This window comes from Camponotus vicinus, unplaced genomic scaffold (genome assembly GCF_025532165.1).
Source record: "Camponotus vicinus isolate PSW18456_S1 unplaced genomic scaffold, iyCamVici1.0 SCAF_4, whole genome shotgun sequence".
In the NCBI taxonomy this organism is placed as follows: Eukaryota; Metazoa; Arthropoda; class Insecta; order Hymenoptera; family Formicidae; genus Camponotus; species Camponotus vicinus.
The window spans coordinates 8,090,661-8,109,650 of NW_028141976.1; the positions used below are offsets into that span (position 1 = coordinate 8,090,661).

At 41.2% G+C, this 18,990-nt stretch overlaps 2 protein-coding genes across 11 annotated transcripts in view; one reads left to right on the plus strand and one right to left on the minus strand.

Moving 5' to 3' along the window:
* The window catches only part of Ten-m (teneurin transmembrane protein Ten-m), a 683,381-nt gene that overhangs the window by 357,750 nt on the left and 306,641 nt on the right, over positions 1-18,990 (plus strand). For all 9 annotated transcript variants that reach the window (XM_083097966.1, XM_083097971.1, XM_083097970.1 and 6 more), the window contains exon 3: positions 2,936-3,250. In XM_083097966.1, coding sequence (XP_082954092.1) covers positions 2,936-3,250 — 315 coding nt within the window. The remainder of the gene's footprint in view (positions 1-2,935; positions 3,251-18,990) is intronic.
* LOC145970917 (uncharacterized) overlaps positions 1-18,990 on the minus strand; it is a 110,775-nt gene that overhangs the window by 28,963 nt on the left and 62,822 nt on the right. For both annotated transcript variants that reach the window (XR_014438671.1, XM_083097990.1), the window contains exon 2: positions 17,740-17,819. Coding sequence is in view for 1 of the 2 variants with exons in the window: in XM_083097990.1 (XP_082954116.1) it covers positions 17,740-17,819 (80 nt within the window). In the remaining variant the exon portion in view is untranslated. The remainder of the gene's footprint in view (positions 1-17,739; positions 17,820-18,990) is intronic.

The following is an 18,990-nucleotide window of genomic DNA, read 5'->3' on the forward strand; positions in this document are numbered from 1 at the left end:
ATCGCCAGTTAACGCTCGTCGTATTGACACAAGGTTTCAACGCGTGCTACGAGCGTAAAGGTTGTTGTTACGATTATTACTATCATTATTGTCGTCACTATCGCATTATCGCAGCGTGTAGATATCGTCGCAGTTGTACGGTTTGTTATCGCAACTTATTAACTGACCTGACACTTTAAGGCGACAAATAAAAGTTCATTGGCCATTTTCCCAGAAATGCCAAGATATATCAAATATCTTTACAAAATGTCAACATCGAAAGTTCCAAGCTTTTCTAGCTCCGATATTATATTTTTATCGTATTTTCAAAGTTTTCTGTTAAATTGATAAGAATTGATACACGTATATAAGATACGTCAGCAATATCTTGTTTACAATATCATTCTATTTGCAAAAACTCTCTCTCATATCTTGCATTTCATTGTCTGGATAGTTTTATAGCATTTCATTAATCTTTATTTATCTATTATTGAATTTATCTATTATCGAACAATCTCTTGTCCTTGGCTTATCGGACATTGAACGAACAAATATGTATCTCGATATGTTATTAAATTGAAGCATTCATATGAATGGTACACGAAGAATAATGCAGAGTCTGCAGGTGGCCAGATAGCCCCGATGACTCTTTACTTACGAGCGATGCATATTTTATACCGGGCGAACACGTGAGACAATGAACTGCCGGAAGACTCGACCGCTTGACAAACTGCGAAACAATTTTCGCGTTACACCGTAAAATTTTGGCCGATCGCCGTTATTTTCCATGTACGTGTATCGAGTGATCGATGGGTCGCTCGTGAATGCGTGCGAGACTAGGCGCGTTTGTTTTAAACTACGCAGTTTTTTTTAGCACAACCGCCTCTCTCTTTCTCTCTTGCTCTCGTTCAACCCCCTGCGGTCGTTCGCCAAGTGCTGGATTAAAAAAACAAGTTCGATAGCTAAAACCGCGTAAACCGTTTGCATCACGTGAATTGTAAACAATGCCGAAAAATCCAAATAAGTAACGCTGTGGCTGCACATTCTGCAATCGGGGATATGATTTCGAAAATTTCCGTGATTCCTCCGCTTCCTCCTTGAGAGATTTCGAAATTACGATCCAGATTCAAAATTTCGATCAAATTTTCCACGAAGAATAATTATATTTCTTTGTTATATTATCATGAAATTAAGATCGAGCTTTTCTTTTATGCGATTCCAATGCATCGCATTATTAATTCACCGCGAACGAGCAGTTGAATAGGAAAAGTTATACAGCAGGACACTCTTGCGCTATTGGTAACGCAATTTACGAAACGCATAACGTTGCTTTTATGTGACGTTACCCACACATACGCACGCATACGTGCGCGCAGAGTGTATGCGTGTGCCAGGAGCGTGATAAAGGCATCTGCGTAGACAGATAAACATTCATTCCATCCTACGTTAATTACACGCTGCGTTATTTATCACGCTCATGTATATAATGCAAGGGTCAAAACGAATTTATACGACCGCGAATCGAATTGTTCGGCGCATTACTTTCGCGCTGTTCTCATAATTGATGCGATCGGCCGAGCGCCGCGATTCTCAATTAATATTAACGCGCGTCGCGTTATTAGCGCTATGAATCACTCGCACGGCGATCCGCGTAGGCGGTGCTATTATCTACGAATCACTGAACTAACGTCGCCGCCGACGGAAACTATAATGTCGTAAGATCTCTCGGTGCGGTCGTTCGACTTGCGTGACAAATGTACGAGTTAGGAGCGTAACTTCTGCGATCGCCGACGCTGCGTTAAAATCAATAGCGGTGCGTCGACTATGATGGTATTTATATCCTTATATCGAACGCGCGAAATTCATCTTCACGGTTATATATCCACCATTGATAATGCTTCAGAATGTCGCGAAAAGGTAATTACGCTTATTGCTCTTTTAACAAAATTATTATTGCGGGATTACAAATGTAGTAATTCTTTTCTGCAACAGAGATTAACTGGGTCGTTCGTTACTTCTAAGCAAGGATTACGACATATTCCGTTGTGAATAATGCAGTCGAGTTATGCAGCTGTTCGTTTACATGTATATTTCAATAGGAAAAATTAATAAATTCCTGTGTAACGAGATAAAAGTTTAAGTGTGCATTTCGAAATCAAGGGTCAAAAGATAAGATTTTTCTTGCGGCAGACGTGTCGTAATTTAACGAAATCTATAACGAACCAATTTAAAGAGACGAGCGATATGACCAGGACCCTTAACATTTCAATTAACCCGACAAGGCGTGAGAAGTCATTAAAAAAATTTCGGAGATAATCCACTGATAAAAAGGGCAAAGGGCTTCACGGGAAAGGACTTTCGAATCCCTGTGAAACAAGGTCTATATTTATGTGGCTTATCTATATCGGCACCCCCTGACATGTGCGACTTATCAAGCAGATTATCGAGCTTTATCGGGTCTCATGTTGATTTTCGAATTTACATAAATCTTGGCGTATTTAACGACGCAATCAACGCAGAATCGCGATGGTGAAATTACAGGAGAGATATCATAGATACAATATCGATCTTTTTTTTCGCTCTGTTATTTCTTTATGTTTTTATATCATTTACTTGTTTTTATTTAACAAAGAATATCTCATTTATTGCGCTCAACTGTTATTTCTCTTAAAAACTCCGATTATTCAGAAAATAATTAGTGATATTTTTATAGCGACTGTCAGAAAAAAATCTATAACATGTTTATATAATACATTTGTTATCGAAAATATTGTACAAAACTCATTATAAGCGATCAGAAAAATAGTCAATATATTGAGGAGGCAATTATTATTTCCGATTAAAGTTTCAATAAATTTCTAAAGATTAACGAGTTTGCTTATTAATAATGACATTAAAAAATTATATTAGAAATTAAATCGACAAAATGTAATGTGATTATTCTTGATTGTTTCAGGGAAGGGACGGCTCTATCCGGCCTACAGTCTAAGTGGCAGCGAGGGTGAAGATAATACCTCCAGTTTGCGTAGCCGCGCCTATCCGCAAAATAATCATCAAACTAACCAGTCGCATCATAATCATTACAACACCAGTCAGCACAAGCAGCGCGCCGTCTATCAACAGCAACAACAGCAACATCCCCTATATCATATGCCTGGCAGTGGTGCCGGCCTCAGTGACACACCGACTTCCGGTAACGCATCTGACGAAACTCTTACTGATAGTGACCTTATCACTGTTGCTCGTGATTCTGCGCTGCTCGTCCATAACGGTGAGTGAATACGCTTCTTCGATATGTTGCTACAGTAAATAAAATTCTGTTATTTAAGTTGCGATTATCGGTTGTTTGCTGATAATGAAAAAAAATACAGGAATCCTGACCCGATTCGCTAATAATAAAAACAACATCGCAATTTATTTTGACACAATAAAGTTATCGAAAATATACCATAGCGCCAATCTCATTGATAGCGATGAAACCTTTTCATGCGGAAAAGAGAGAGATAGTCTCATCGAGTAATATTCAAGCTAATAACATGTCTATGTAATCTATTTCGATGGCATCGTTCTTGTTGATAGATTATGGATAATACGGATATTAAGAACGCAATTTCGATGCGCAATATGTTGCATTCATAATTATATGTATACCTCGAATAATAATGGAGAATAATTTTCTTTGTATCTCATAATATTTTATATGTTTACAATTTTATATATGTTTATGTAAAGTAAATGATCGCGGAAAATGCATCTATACGCATTGGCTACTGCAAAAGGTTAGGAACTCGCTGAAGTAATAGCGGTAATGGTTCCCTTGCGAGCTAAGCCAAAGAGTACTATAAAGACCCGACGACAAGATCTCTTTATTGCGCGAATGTCTTGCGGATCTTGTGCCTCGTGGCGATCCATTTACTACAAAACACACGGGGAGAAGTTGATTTTCTCCCGATATGCTCGAACGAGATATCGATCGAAGGGAAATCGTGTTTCTATTCTATCTTATCGATGACCCAGATCTATGGAAATCTGCGAATTCAGCGCAACTTTTGATACTCGGAGAGAAGCGGTCTTTCAAACTGATCTCAGCTCGATCTCGGCCGAAATCGTATTCGTTCGATTGCTGTTTACCGACCGCAAAGTTGGATCTGTCGCGATCTAAAAAGCGACTGATGAAGAGAGAGGCGGTGAAACGCGAGCGACAATCGACGAGGACGATCGGATTTGCTAGTCCGTCGAACACTCACGTTGAATCCAGCTGGAGCCGTTGAGACGACGCGGCCAAGATTAGTCTGTCTTCGGGTAAGCGTGCACCGAGTCGGTGAAGGGTTACCCCGTATTTAATTAAACTGTTACTTCGCATTGATTGCCAAACTTGGGCCCTGGGCCGCTCGTTGCAGAGAAGATTATCGAAGTTCGCCGCGCTTCCACTCTCATAGGCCATATCGAGAGGCAGCCAGGCAATCTCGCCAACTTCCAGCCACGCGATAGTACCGCTAACCTTCTTTGTTAAGCCTGCTTTATTACTGTCTCCCGTGCGAGTCGACATAGTTATCAGCATCAATATCGGAGCGAAAAACTTGAGGATGCAAACACCAAGGACGAGCTTGGTGATAATCGCTTTCAATAGGTGATCTCTCGATTATTTAAAGTCTCCTGTTGACATGATATGAAAAAGTTAGAGACGATATAGAACTAATTCTCGCTGTAAAAATCATATGTAAAAAAACAGATAAAAATTTTGCGTCGCACTTCTAGTCTCGTAAAAGTTGCGCGGAACAGCGTAAAATGGATTCCACCGAATTGCTTACGGACGATGTAATAGATAATACGCTGAATGGACGACAAACGATAATCGTGATAGCGGTACCGCAAGGAGCTTAGCGGGAGTTCCGGTTTTGCATCGTGATAGTGACAGGGATGTAACAAACTGTTAACTAGCTCCTCGTGGCAAGCAGTTCTGCGGCACGGCTAGAGAAAAGAAAAGTTCGGAATGCGACGCTCGTCCCGCACGATCACCCGCTACAATGATTTGACGCTGAGGATAGAGTACTTGCAGCTGCAGTTTCCCGCAAGTTTGCGCGATGATCTTGGCAGGATTGTAATATCTAGCCTCTAAGCGGTTTAGTGATACCTCGAGATAATGTACCTCAGTGAACGCTAGATAATCCATGTATTGTGTTAATACTATATCAACCATGTATGCGTTTCTCTGTGTTGATAATAACATGTGACATAGGCATGCGACATTAAAATCAACGAAAAACAATTATATGCTTTTATTAAGAAAGGCAAGAATGATATACTTTATCATTATTATCGCGTCAATCTATCGCATGATCTTAATTAATTAAGATGCTCTGACAATTTTGCTATTTTACAAAGTACTTGTATTTCGTTGCTATGATTTTTGCGACAATTTTGTAGGAAATTTCAAGGAGATGGCACTTGTAATGTTCGATCGCATGGATAATTTTGATGTAAGGATGTATCAAGTTGCGCATATATAGTTGCAGGGTGCTTCGCGTCATAATCTTGTCGGGAATATTGGTAGTTGCGTGTAAGTGGTCTCGGAGCGACCGAGGTAACTACGGGGTAGCCGTTCGCTACGATGGAGAAGAGTTTTCAGCGCACCCTCCCTCCGCGCCCTGTTCGCGCTACCCTTGCTCGCTGAAACGCAAGACCGGCGTCTCCTGTCGATCGACCGGGGGTAGGCAAACGCGAGCAAGAGGGAGTTTCATTTAAGTTAGAAATTGCTTCTTCCGTAGCGATGATGGGCCGCAAATTGGGCGCGAAACAGAACGCGAAGGAAGAGAGGAGAGTCTCGAGAATGCGGAGACGAAAGACCCAAAGTGACAAGAGAAAGAAAGAGACGGGAAGCGATGAAAGGGCGCGAAGAAACAAGGAGGGATGTATAAACGGGAAAGGGTATATTGATTTTTTATTTATGCGTCTGTCTACCTGTCTACCTGGCCGAGAGATATAGTCGGCAGGCCTACTACCGTCAAGTCGAAAGACAGGGTCGCGACGCGTACAACGTGTCGCTTGCTTATCGCGTGAAGCTGTATCGTCAGTCGTAGGATAAAACGAAGCGTTAACGAGCGACTAACTCACCAGAGCGGAACCGATCGTTACAAGAGATATTCGCGATGATAGACGCTCGTTAATGCGAGGCGACGCAGACGAAATCCGATATTCTACGCGAGCGACAAAGGACCTTCTCTCTCTCTCTCTCTCTCTCTCTCTCTCTCTCTCTCTCTCTATCTTTTTCTCTCTCTTTTTTTACCTATCGAAGTGCCCGGTCATCGCGTTCTTCGATATAACGAGCCGTGATTATCCGAGCGACGACAAAAGCCCGCGTTACTAAAGGGTATTTGATAAATCGTCGCGCGCTGATGCCATCGCTGGTATAAACATATACGCGTGACAAATATATCGTTAGGATTATCGCAACGGAAACGATGATGTCCAGCATCTTTTTAATATTGAATAATAACAAGAGAGACGCGTTATAAAAATAATTATACCCAATCATCCGCTTAAGCACGCGCATTGTCGAGGAGAAGTTGTAGCGGAAAGACAAGACGCATTAATTATCCGAGAAATTTATAATACGCCAGGGAAAGGAATTTTCCAGACAAAAAGAGACAGAGGGAGAGAAAGTGAGAGAGCGCGCGTTTGTGATAAAGCAACGAGGGCTCTTCCTTCGTGTGAATATCGGGGGTGATAGGAGACGACGAGACGGTGGATTAGAGTGCACGACCGGAATCTCGCGGCGAAATCCATTCCTGCGCCGGAACTATGACCGACCCACAGGAGGAGGGGGGGGTTTTCAACGAGAACGAATGAATACCTCGGAGGAGGGGATTACTTCCGTCTCATTAACGTGGCTCGCGATTCCGCATGCGACAGAATCGAGAAATTCATCGTGCCCGGCGACCAGCGAAAATCCTAATTCATTCAGAGCCTGACGATGAAAACGACGATTCCGCCGACCGTTAATCAGGGAATGATGTAATAACGCGATTTATTTCGCCCTTTCCGGCAAACGATGATTTATTTATTATTTCGCGCCGGCACTATTCTTTTTTCAAATAGAGGAAACAGGATATATTAGGATCTATTAGGATGATCGAAGACGATACAGCTACATTGTTACGCACGGAACAATGTAACGCGATCGATTCCAGAGTACATGCTAATCTCTGGTAATCACACATTCATACGCATGAGAGAGTTACGATGCAATTAATAATCTAATCTAATTTCACTCACGCACAAATATTAGTGATGTATGTTAGCGATATCTATATATACATTAGTGATATATTAATAAAATAGAGTGACACACAACACTCACATCTTTCGATGAAAAAATCTCGTAATTTTTAACGAGGATTCTGACAAGCAATTATCTTAATTTATGAAAATTTCAAACAAAATATTTGCAAAGTATTTCTACGTTTTCGTACTATTTTCCAGTTTCGATAAATAGGGTATAATTATTATAAAATATAATTATTAATATAACATAAATATAATTATATTTTATAAATATATAATTATTTTGTTTTATAATAATATAAATATTATAATTATTTGATATAATAATTATAATATAATTATTTTGTTTTATAACTCTTGTGCATTGATAATAATTTTCCGTAAATATTAATGATTATCGATTAGTGTGATACATGGAGAGATATCGGAGCAATCTTTCCATGTTGCCGGCATAAAGGACGTCCCCTGATAGTTTGGCAGCAAATGTCATCTTGATATGATCGAAGGCGTCGCTATTAATCCGGGACGCTTCGCGGCGCGCTGTGCAACGGTAATGTAATCGTCTAATACACCGTCCCCCTTCCATCTCCCTCCGGATGACGCGATGATTTCCACTGTCATGCTAATCCGCGTAGCTCGTAATTGCGCGTTTATGCGCGCCCGAGAACCGGATTGACCTCGAGCATTATGCGTCCAGGATGTCACGGGCGACGAGGGGGAAGAGAGAGCGAGAGAGAGAGGCAGGAATTATTTGCTCGTGGAAGAATGGAAGCGTACGCATGATGGATGGCGCCGGCGTGTTGTCACGTTGAGAGGGATTGGGTTAGGAGTCGTCATGCCAGAGATTGAAATCCGCGAAATTTCTCCATCGCTTTCCTTTTCATCTCGCGAGAGCCGCCCGCGCGCAGAGTCGTGGCAGTCATTGTGATTCAGCTGAAATCTTAATGGAGTATCGAGAATTGCGGCATGAGATGTAGGTATATTATCAGAGAGAGGCTCGCGCCCAATAAAAAGAGGGGGCTCAGACCCTCCGGTCCCGGATCTCCTTCCGGAAACGAGTCGCACCGGAGATTCGATGCTACGTCACGCGCGCTAGCTCTCTTTACCGTTTTCCGTGTGATGCTGAATACGTCTCCATTATATAACGCCCGTCATCCATTTGCGCGGGAACTTCCGCATGTATGCCCGCGGTTTACCATTTGCGTATATTTAAGCATCGCCGGGAGAGATCGTGTTTATCGTTCTCGCGGGTGGATTTCACGCGTGAGACATTTTTCTCTCGATCGACGGAAATGTATGTAGTCGGTGGCGGTGAATTGATTTACTCGTCTTACGTCGCGACCGAGGCGATAAATACCTTTCACGCGCAAGTGTCCACCACGTTGAGTGCGGAGTCAGCCTGGGTTTCCAGGTGGTACGCGTCGGACGAAGGCGGATGCGCGCAGGATGGGCTAGACGGGCCTCGGAGATATGGTGTGTATACCTTCGGAGCGATACGTCATCCTTGACAAGCCGGCATGCCGATAACCCCCGTCTACGACAAACCCCGTGTGTGGCCTCACACCTCATCGCCGCAAGGGCCATCCATCATGTTTGAGTAATGTAGGGGAACGATTTCGCGTTATTGCGAATGACCGACTCTGTCGCGCGTGTCCTTTTGCCGTTTCGTCTTTTCCCTCGATTATCTCGAAGAGATTTATTCCGATCAAGCGATACGTCGCGATAATTTAACGTTGCCTCTCAATTTTACGATCGAGGATTAATACTTGGATAAACGAAAAGCGGAAAACAGCTACACTTTCTCTCCCTTTTTTTTATTGTAAGTGGAAAATGATGTTACTCCCCTCTCGTCTCCAATTGGCCCGAGAGAAGCTCCTTAGGCACCGTTATCAAACCGAGGTTCAACCTATGCATTATTCAGAAAAAGAATGGACGTGAAAATTGGGAGTGGGGGTGGAAAAAAGGGGGAGAAAGAGTGACCTATTAGCATGGAACCAAATTACTTTTCTGCGATAACGTCATTCGTATAATTTGCCATCGCGAACCGACGGTGGAAGCTTTTTTCGAGTACGTCTCTTTCCGCCTCGCTAACGCATAATATCCATGCTCCGTTCGCGATTTTTCCGATAAAGGTTCCTCGTTTGACCGAGATTTCTAATAGCGGGAAATAAAAACGCGATAAAGACGACAAAACTTTAGCGCCCGTTACTTTCAATGACATTTTCCATGTTACGTCATTTATATAAACACGATGCGTACCATCTGTACGCGTTATTACGAAATCGACGTAATATGCTCCTAAACGATAAAACTAAAGGTACGATATTTTTAAACGATAATAGACGTTGCGATGAGAAACTCATGTACTTTGTAGACACTTGAAAACGCGATATCACAAGGATCGAAGAGAAGCGAAGACTAGACCTTGCGAGCCGAACTATGAAGAAGTCGTGAAGGAATGAGACGGCAAAGTACACCCGGAACAAATGACACATCTCACGGAATGTAATTTGTTGTCCGCGTAAGACAATCGTGAGAGATCGGCCGGTCGCGCGAGACGGAAGAGAAGGCGTATCCGTCCGAGCGGATCTAGAACGAATCCTGGCTGGGAACGGACAAGATCCTCGGACGGAAGTACCAAGGCTTTCTCCGCGGCGCCCGTGGTCGAGGAAACAATTTCAATCATTCTCGTCGTACCGCTTTGATGTTTTACGAGGATACCTACGCATTCCTCCGGTCCGTGGAGTCGCAATTCGTTTTGGGAAACCGAACTCTCTTTTTCCGTTCGCGTTCGCATCCTGTGCCCGTTGCCTCAATTTTTCCCGGCGTCTTAAGCGTCAGGGTAGAAGTCGTATTTGTACGCGTGTATTTGTGTCCACGTGCACGTGCAACGGTTTTCTTTCGTCTTTACGTTGTTTGAGAGTCACGGAAATACAGAAGGCCCGCGAGCGGAAGGAACCGAGACACTGGCATCGGTTCAATTTGATTGTGCTTCGGAGCTGAAGCAAATAATGGAGATTCAATGTCTCTTTATCTCTCTTTATCAATTTATCTCTCCGTTTCTCCGCCTGTTTCCGATGACTATGTGCAAATATTTATTTACTAATTCTCGCCGAGAGCAAGCAATCCCGCAATAAAGCACTGCTCTTAAGCGTCGAGTCACGGATTTAAATACGAACCGTGTAATTCCGTACCCGGTATTTGTAGAAAATTATTTTTAATTCATGTACTGAAATTTTACGAGAAAGTTGATAATCCTAATATACGATGATCATCTTAATCCGCAACAACTCAAATCGTAAAAAAGGTAATCCTGTAAGATACGATCCTTGCCAGGCACATGCGAGAACAACTCTTAAGAATTGTCCACGAATGGTATTAGCTAGAAAATTCGAACCACGTTTTCCGAGCAGATACTTTGACTCTTTCGCTATCCCTTTGAAAGCTCGGGGTATCCGAAGAATCAAGGTATACTCGGAGAATGAAAGTACTTACTCGCGCGCGCGTTCGGAAAGTACACCTGATATCGCGCGACGAGATGCGGGGTAAATCCGAAATCTAATCGCTCCGTCGTAAAATTCCGGACACGTGCGCGGTATATGCAGCGGGTATACCCGATCGAATCTGAAGAGCCCGATGTCGAAGAAGCGACGCGAAACGAACGGGACGAATGCGAGGGAAAAAAAAGAAGCGGACCAGAAAACTAACAGAGGCCAAGAAAACGAAGGGGAACTGGAGGAGCAGAAGTTCGGGGCGCTCGATTCTAGAAGGAAATGATATCAATGCGGCCGATTACAATGCTCCCTTCGCTCCTCCTCTCACCCCGTGACAAAAAAAGTCGTCAGGTAAAACGTCGCGATGGCAGCGCGCGTTTATTACGCCGTTCGGCGCTGAAAGTTCCATTTGCATAACGAAAACGCGACGCGGAGAAAAAAAGATGCGGATGCGATTTGCAAGACGCCGACTGAAGTGGGGAGGGAAAGAGCGATGGTAATAGAGGAAGCGAGAGGAAGGGAAGAGCGGCGGCAGAGAGGAGTAAAAGTCGGGAAGGCAAATTTCGTTATTGCCTGCGACAGCCCCGAGGCACGCAGCGTCTAAAGCGCCGTTAAAATAAGAAATTGAGTGTGATAAAAGAGTGTACGATAATAAGTATATAAATAATAAAGTTCAATATTCCCTTACTGATGGTACAATAATTTGCTATGGCGAATCAAGCTATTCAAGTACCTCTACGAGCGCGTGTCTGCTTTTGCAAAATTGATTTCTAAAATCTAATCATAGCAAATTATATAATATAAATTTTTCCCACGTATAAAACGTGGGATAAAATAAACCGAATAATTTGGTGGATTTATGTAATAAATTATGCGCACGCGCAATAATTTATAAAACTTGATTCTCTGATTACTATTTCATTCACCGATGATGCTCTTTCTATATTTAGAAGCGAAATTTTATGTAAAATAAATAAGGTAGAAAAGCCGGACAAGTTGCTGAATTTACATAATTAATTCTTTCGTATTAATTTGCACACGAATATATTTATAAGATAATGAAGAGATTAGAAACTAAAGCAATAGCTATGTCGAAAATTTATATTTATATTTTAGATTCTTTTTATTAATCGAATTTTCACATTTTAAGAGTAAAAATGTATCGCCGGAGAGAATATTTATAGGACACCGTTATCATCTTTGTCATGTAAAAAAGATTCGAAAAATCGCAACCTAGTCTATCAATATTTCGTTATAAATCGAGCATGGGATTTGAATACTTGCTGCATTGTTTTGCAACTAACAAGTCATTTTTACTTGCAATAAAGCTGTCCTTATATCATCAACCTCACCTTCGAGAGCCACTCAATAAAGGTGCAAGGATCGATTAACATAAAGTACCGTACGGGAGAATCAAACGTTGCCTGATATCACGAGACCACCCGTGCGCTTTAATTTATTATAGTTGCTTAGCACGAGGATATCCCCAGGGGTGATCGAGGTTCCACGGCAACAAGCACGGAGCTCGTTGTTTCTAACCAGTTACGTACTTCGTAATACACTTTTTTTCCCAAACTATGCAAACTACTCCTCGGGCTATGAAAAATCGGTCGTCGTTGTGTATTAATCTATTCCTCTCGGTGTCATTAAAGTGTTAAGACTATCGACTATAAGACTATTCTTTTCTTTATAAGTCGATACAAAACGTAAATAGCGTGCACGTTTCCGAATCGCCCTTAAAAATACGATAGCGATCTCGAAGGGTGGCGCCCGAATGCGTGTGGGCGTCGCACGGATGAACAGACAAGGAGGATAAAACAGGGAAAAGGGGTGTCGGCGAACCGGAGAAGGATGATGGTCGGTTACAAAATAACCGGGCCTAAGGCCGAAATCGCTGCCCTGTACGCAATGAATTATCGCCATCGCAGGCCCTGAATTAAAATAATCAGGCGTATAACCCAGCGGGATACAATACGTAAGACAAGATAAATGGACAGGGTAGATAATGAAATCTTATTCCGCAATTAGTTTCGAGTGAACTTTGTGGAGTGGATTTTATTAACTTTTTAATATATTCAAATATAATATTTAACAGCTCGTGACCTTTTAAATGAGATCTTCGTTATTATCTTTGCAATGAAATTCCATTATATAACTTTCTCGAAAATAGCACATTGTATTTTTATCGCTTATTTTAAAAACAAAATTTTATACCAACAAGCTGTATATTTCGAGCTTAATTTATAGATTCAATAACAAAAGATCGCAAATAAAGATTCGCGCGCTCGATGCTACATTTATCTTATGATATCAAATTGCACTAAAAGTCGTGTTTGCACGAGAATCAATTATGAGCGAGGCTCGAGGGATGATCGTCGACCCTGTCTGACTGCGGCCCTGGCTTCGCCCCGCTGGTTGGATCCTTTAAATTACTCCGCGCGCGGGAAACAATAAACTGGCGAAGTTTATAGCAGCGACCCGACCGAAAGAGGGAAACGATGGACTCTCGGTTTAATTTCACGAGAGCCACGTCGGAATAGGAATACGTGGCTTGTGTACGTGCTCCCGTATACTAGGCGTAAAGACACGCGCGGCTGCAAGAAAGCGGGCACCCTCGCCAAGGGGGCGAAACAATATTCGGATAATTACGGCACGCAACTTTAGATATTTGTGGCAAGACGAAGGAATAGAAAGGGATAGAGAGAAAGGTCGGAGAAAGGCAGCGAGAAGAAGCGTAGCGCGCGCGAAGGGATCCATACATCTCGCGGCAGGCTAATTAAACGTCGGGATGCCGACCTATTAGCGGCAGCACCTTGGGGGGGCGCACGCAACTCTTGGGTCTGGCCCTCATACAGCGAACCGGACTAGCTCCCGGCAATTATAAATCGTCAATTAATAAGCGTAACTCCTTCTCCATCCACCTACCGTGGCGTCCTGGAAACTTCAAGCCGCACTGCGGGCGAGAGTCTAAATCATCGACAAGGGTCCGGGCCCTCTTTTCGACGCTTGTTTCCGCGTAGTGGCCAAGGCCACGACACTTTCACGACGCGACGTTGGCGACAAAGGGGTCTTGACGAAGGCCGAACTCGCTCTCACCCTCGAAGGCGAAGGTTTATTAAGGTGGAAGCTGTGCCGTGGAATTAAAGTCTGGAGAATTCTAGATGAGAGAAAGAGAGGGCAAAAAGCGCCGGTGAAAGTATTAGTGATTATCGTTTCTTATGCTCGACATTCACGAAAATGGCTCAAACACAAGAAGTATAATAAAAAGAGAAAGTTTAGAAATATTACTTTTACAACATGCTCTCGGTAGACTTTTTAGCATTTACGTTTCAGCATCTCGATGATTATTAGCTAGATTGCGAGTCAGCTAGTAAGCTTTTTGCCGTATGTAAAACGTTATATAAATTTTTAATTATTAATAAACGAAATTAAATAAATATAAAATAATAATTATAGTGCGCGAATGATGTAAAATATACGTTTAGATTATTCAACTGATTAGCTATAAAAAAGTGTTGTTAATTAGATAACGTAAAATGTCAGGGACAAACTAAGAATATAAAACAAAAGGTGCGAATTATAGAAACGTGCAAAAACGGAATAAAATGAAGCGTGCAGACTTTCCACCGAGAATTTCTATTGAAAATTTTCATCCGGTAAAATGCGTATCATTGATACAAAGATAGTTCAAAGGCATTTAAAACAAGATGTGTTGGAAAAAATTAAAATATATTTTTTAATATTCATTTTTATATTATTTATTATTTATTAATTATTTTCTTATTATTAAATTATTTTCTCCAGAAAATAAAATTATTTTAGAATAGTGTTGTCTATAGAAAGTAGTGTAGAGGATTTCAAAGTTTGTGCTGACATTTTTCGTGTATTTTGCACTGTAAAGACTAGCAGGTCGAAGATCATACTATTTCGCGCGTAAACGACACAGAGGACTTCGTTCCTGAGACTCGTCATTGTAAATAACGAAGAAACTATCAAGGAGATCGAGGTGTCTATCCAGTTATAACGGTAAAGCGAGAACACCTGTAACAGAGGTGCTGGCAACAAAGAAGGGGAAAGAGAGAGAGAGAAAGAGAAAGAAAGGAAGAGAAGACTAGAGAAAGCAGCCGAGAAGGGTGACAAGGTTCCTGGTAATTGTCACCGTTGCTCCGCCATTTTCATCACAGGCCAGGGGCAAAGCTCCCTGAAAGCTCTACAAATTGCGTACCCCTTGCGTTCCATTCACCGTGAAACCTTGGATGGGGAGCCATAAATTTTCATTATTTTATAGTCAACGCCTCGCTTATATCCACAACAAGCGTGACAAGAAAAAGCAGAAAGGCGAGACACGAGGAGGAAGAAACAATAAGCGAAGAAAAAGCAAAGAGCCCAAAGAGGGAAAAACCGAAGAATTAACGAAATTTGTGATTACAGAAGCGGCAAAGTTATTCAAAAAGTATTTTATTCGAGAAATATCTCGGGGGGAAGAGATACGGACGAGAAGATACGAATCGCTCTGTGCTCTCAGTTTGATGAGCAGCGTAAGGACTGAACGCTCGTCGATCGAATAAATAGGTACTTTCTGTATTCCGCTCGTATCGTTTGTGAATAGTTTATATTCGTTCGTGGAATAAGGAATAAGCGGTTTGTTCGCACGTGAGTGCTTCCGACATGGCATACGTGGATTTGAATACAAAGTGGGTAGAACATCGGATATCTGCGCACAAGGAGGTAATTGCATTGAATAAAGAAGGATTTGAAAACGTAAAAGTGTCTACACTTACATCCATTTAGATATATACATTCGAGGGATTCTCAATATTCACGATCCAAAACGAATTTTCTGCATAATAACTGCGAATATGCGCTTCCCATATGTCCCGTGATCGACTCGCGCAAATGTAAGTTTATTATCTGTTACTATTCTTTGGGAATTATACAGTAACATGTATAAGAAAAATATTATTTAATGTAGAATAATTTCTTGCAAACACAACTATTTTTATAGCAATCTCAAAACGATTTTAAAGAATAAAGAAATGATTTTAAAGAATAATCAATTTTCGCATATTTAGGGAATATATAAAAGAATAAAATAAAATAAAAAATTATTATTGGATGACTTATAATAGCAAAATATTATCTAATGTAGAATAATTTCTTGCAAACACGTAACTATTTTTATAGTAATCTCAAAACGATTTTAAAGAATAAAGAAATGATTTTAAAGAATAATCAATTTTCGCATATTTAGGGAATATATCTAAAAGAATAAAATAAAATAAAAAATTATTATTGGATAGCTATTATTGGATTCCCCAAGGAAATGCTAATTTTTTTATTACATTATAACTAGGATTTGTGAAATAATAATTTTGCTCAATGTACGCGAATTCATGGGATTAATAATAAGAACACGTGAATTCTCTTTTATCGAAATTCGAGAATTGCATCAGTTAATGTAGCAAAGCGAAACACGAAAGTTGCGTTGAATAATGAAAACATTGGATTTAAGGGATGTCGAAACGGATATAACTTTCTCTTTGCACCCCATAATCCTACTTTTTCCCGTTGCAAAAGTTGAAAATTCCAAAGTTGGCTGTCCGCCGCTCGGAGTCGATTTCCTCGGGGACGCGCGAAACAGGCATGGCGTTTCCCGACGAAAGAAATGTATTTACAGCCGCGCAGGGAGGTAGGTAGCGTAGGAGTGAGTCGCGCAAAGGCGGTGGAATCTCGGCAGCGTCGTTAACGCTTCTCATGGAAATATTACCGGTCTCGATTCCACGAGATATTGCGCCACGATCGAAAACGCCTGTCGCGTTACCCATGGGAATAACGTCACATGTATCCCGATCTCTCGTATATGGGCTACCTCTAATCGCACGCGTCGTCACGCATTCATCTAAAACGCGGATACCCAACTGGGAATCGTCACAAGGATTTCTCTCTTTCTCTTATCTTGGCATTTCGCACTTGTTTTAGCTACGAAATCGTAAACTCGAAGGAATTTAGAGGACTTGAGAGAATTTCCAATACATGTAGTACTAGCGTTCAAGGTAGAAACAAGGGTGAAATAGACCTTACCTCATGATCTCGGAAACATTGTATTTTGCGACGTTGAAATGTTTTATTTTACAGCTAGATTAAGGCTAAAATTAAAGAAGCTTAATGTCCACATTGACCTATATCAAATTATTTTTAAATATGCTCGTAAATTTATCAAGTACTCAAAATTTTATAAAGTAAAAAATGTTACTTTAACTTTATTTCCTACATTTTTCAATTTAATGTTTAATAAATCTTTCTCGTAATATCATCTAATGTAATTTAAAACTGAATTTAAAGCAAACTTAAAAAAATTGTAATTTAATTAATCTTCTAAAAAGCTAATTTATATATGAATAATTAGAATTGTGTGCGATAGAGACTAGTATCTACATGAACACCACGTTATCATGTCATGGAGCTTAATATGAAGATCGTTCAATAAACCGCGAAATGTGACGAAGCCATTGCTATAATTCTGACGGGCGATGGCCAGCAATCTCGTGTAGCAACCAATAGCCTACAATGCGGACGCAATAACGTACTAATGACGTCACCAGAATAAACAACATTTTAAATATTTGCTCGACCGATATTATCCGTTGCGCGAAATATTCGGAATGCAAGAGCAGCAAAATATCACCCCGAATATCATCCTATTGGCGATACGCGACGCATGAAAAACGTAATTTAAATCGTTATATCAAATTTCAGCGTACTTGATTAATGTCAATCACATGTAATACAACCGAGCGTCGGTGCCGAGGTTACTGCGCGTGATTCATTAGTACGGTCATTAACACGTTTGATGACATGAGACTGCCGGGGGGCTCAAATACGAGCAATATTTTAATTCCTATTTAAACGCATCGATTATTCCCCGTGTAGTATTTTGTATTTTCAATATGTGTTTAATTGGACAGATTCTGCGTTACATTACCGTTTTTATTGACCGTCGCGGTTTCACAAAGAATGGCAAATCGTCCGATGTTCCCTTGTGCTGAAGAGTCTGCGCTGCTTCTGCGACAAATAAGTAAATATCTGATAAATAAAATATCGGAAGATTTTTTTCCTATAAATACAGCGATAAAATTTATATCAATAAATTCTCTTAATTCGAATTTTATCAAATGGAAGATTTCTTTTTAAAATCTATATTAATATAAAAACTGAATTGGAGATAAAATAATAGTATACACAGTGATTGAAACAATCGACCGAAAGATTCGCTTCATAACGAGAATAAATAACGTGATTACGGACGAGTCGTGACAAATCCGTAGACATTAAGGAACGCGATGAGAAATTGTACAGGGATACAAGCCTCGGCGGAAACAACATTTACATAAAGCGCTACAACCCCTCATCCCCGTCTCGCGGACATCAATTTTTCATTTATAAATAAGAAGGGTTAATTACCATACTCGCGTCGTACAATTAAAAGCGCGCGGATTCGGTAAAAGACATTCAGTGGAAAATACGGAGGGTAAGTTGGAAAAAGAGAGAGACGGAACGCGACGGAATTTACGTTTATACACCAGCCGAGAGATAAATGAATCCTCGTTAGGTCGAGCACGATGAACCCTCGTTTGCATCATTCCCGTGGCTCTCGATCAAAGTGAAACTTCCTGACTTCCCGATGTCGGGAGGACGGCATATATTGAACCGACGACCTTCAAAGGGCTGTTTGAAGCATCGAAAAGTGTGTGTGTGTGTGTGTGTGTCTATGTGCGTGTGCTCTTACAATTAATGTTTTACCGGCGATTCCACCGACGCGCGATCGCCAACGTTATCATCATAACGATCTCCACTTTCGCCGTCGAAGCCTCGGTCGCCGCAATTTATTTTCGAGCTCGTTTTATAACGAATAACGAACGCTGCGCTCGCGAGATAAAGTTGCGTAAAAGTGCGATCACGGCGAATTCTCTCCATTTGTCCGTTTTACGTTGATTATGGAGCTCGTACAAGGAGCTCGTTTATCCAGGTCCCGGAGGTGCATTTGGTAGCGGGACTCTTTGAATGGCAACGTAATATCGCGCAGACGAGAAGCGGTCATATAACTACGTTACTGACCGTAAATGGTTCCGCGCTCTTCCGAGTTGAGTTTAGGGAATATCGCGTCTCGCGATAAGTTGAACGTCCTATATTTTGCCGATAACGCCGAACGTAATACTCGAGTGTCGATTCGCAT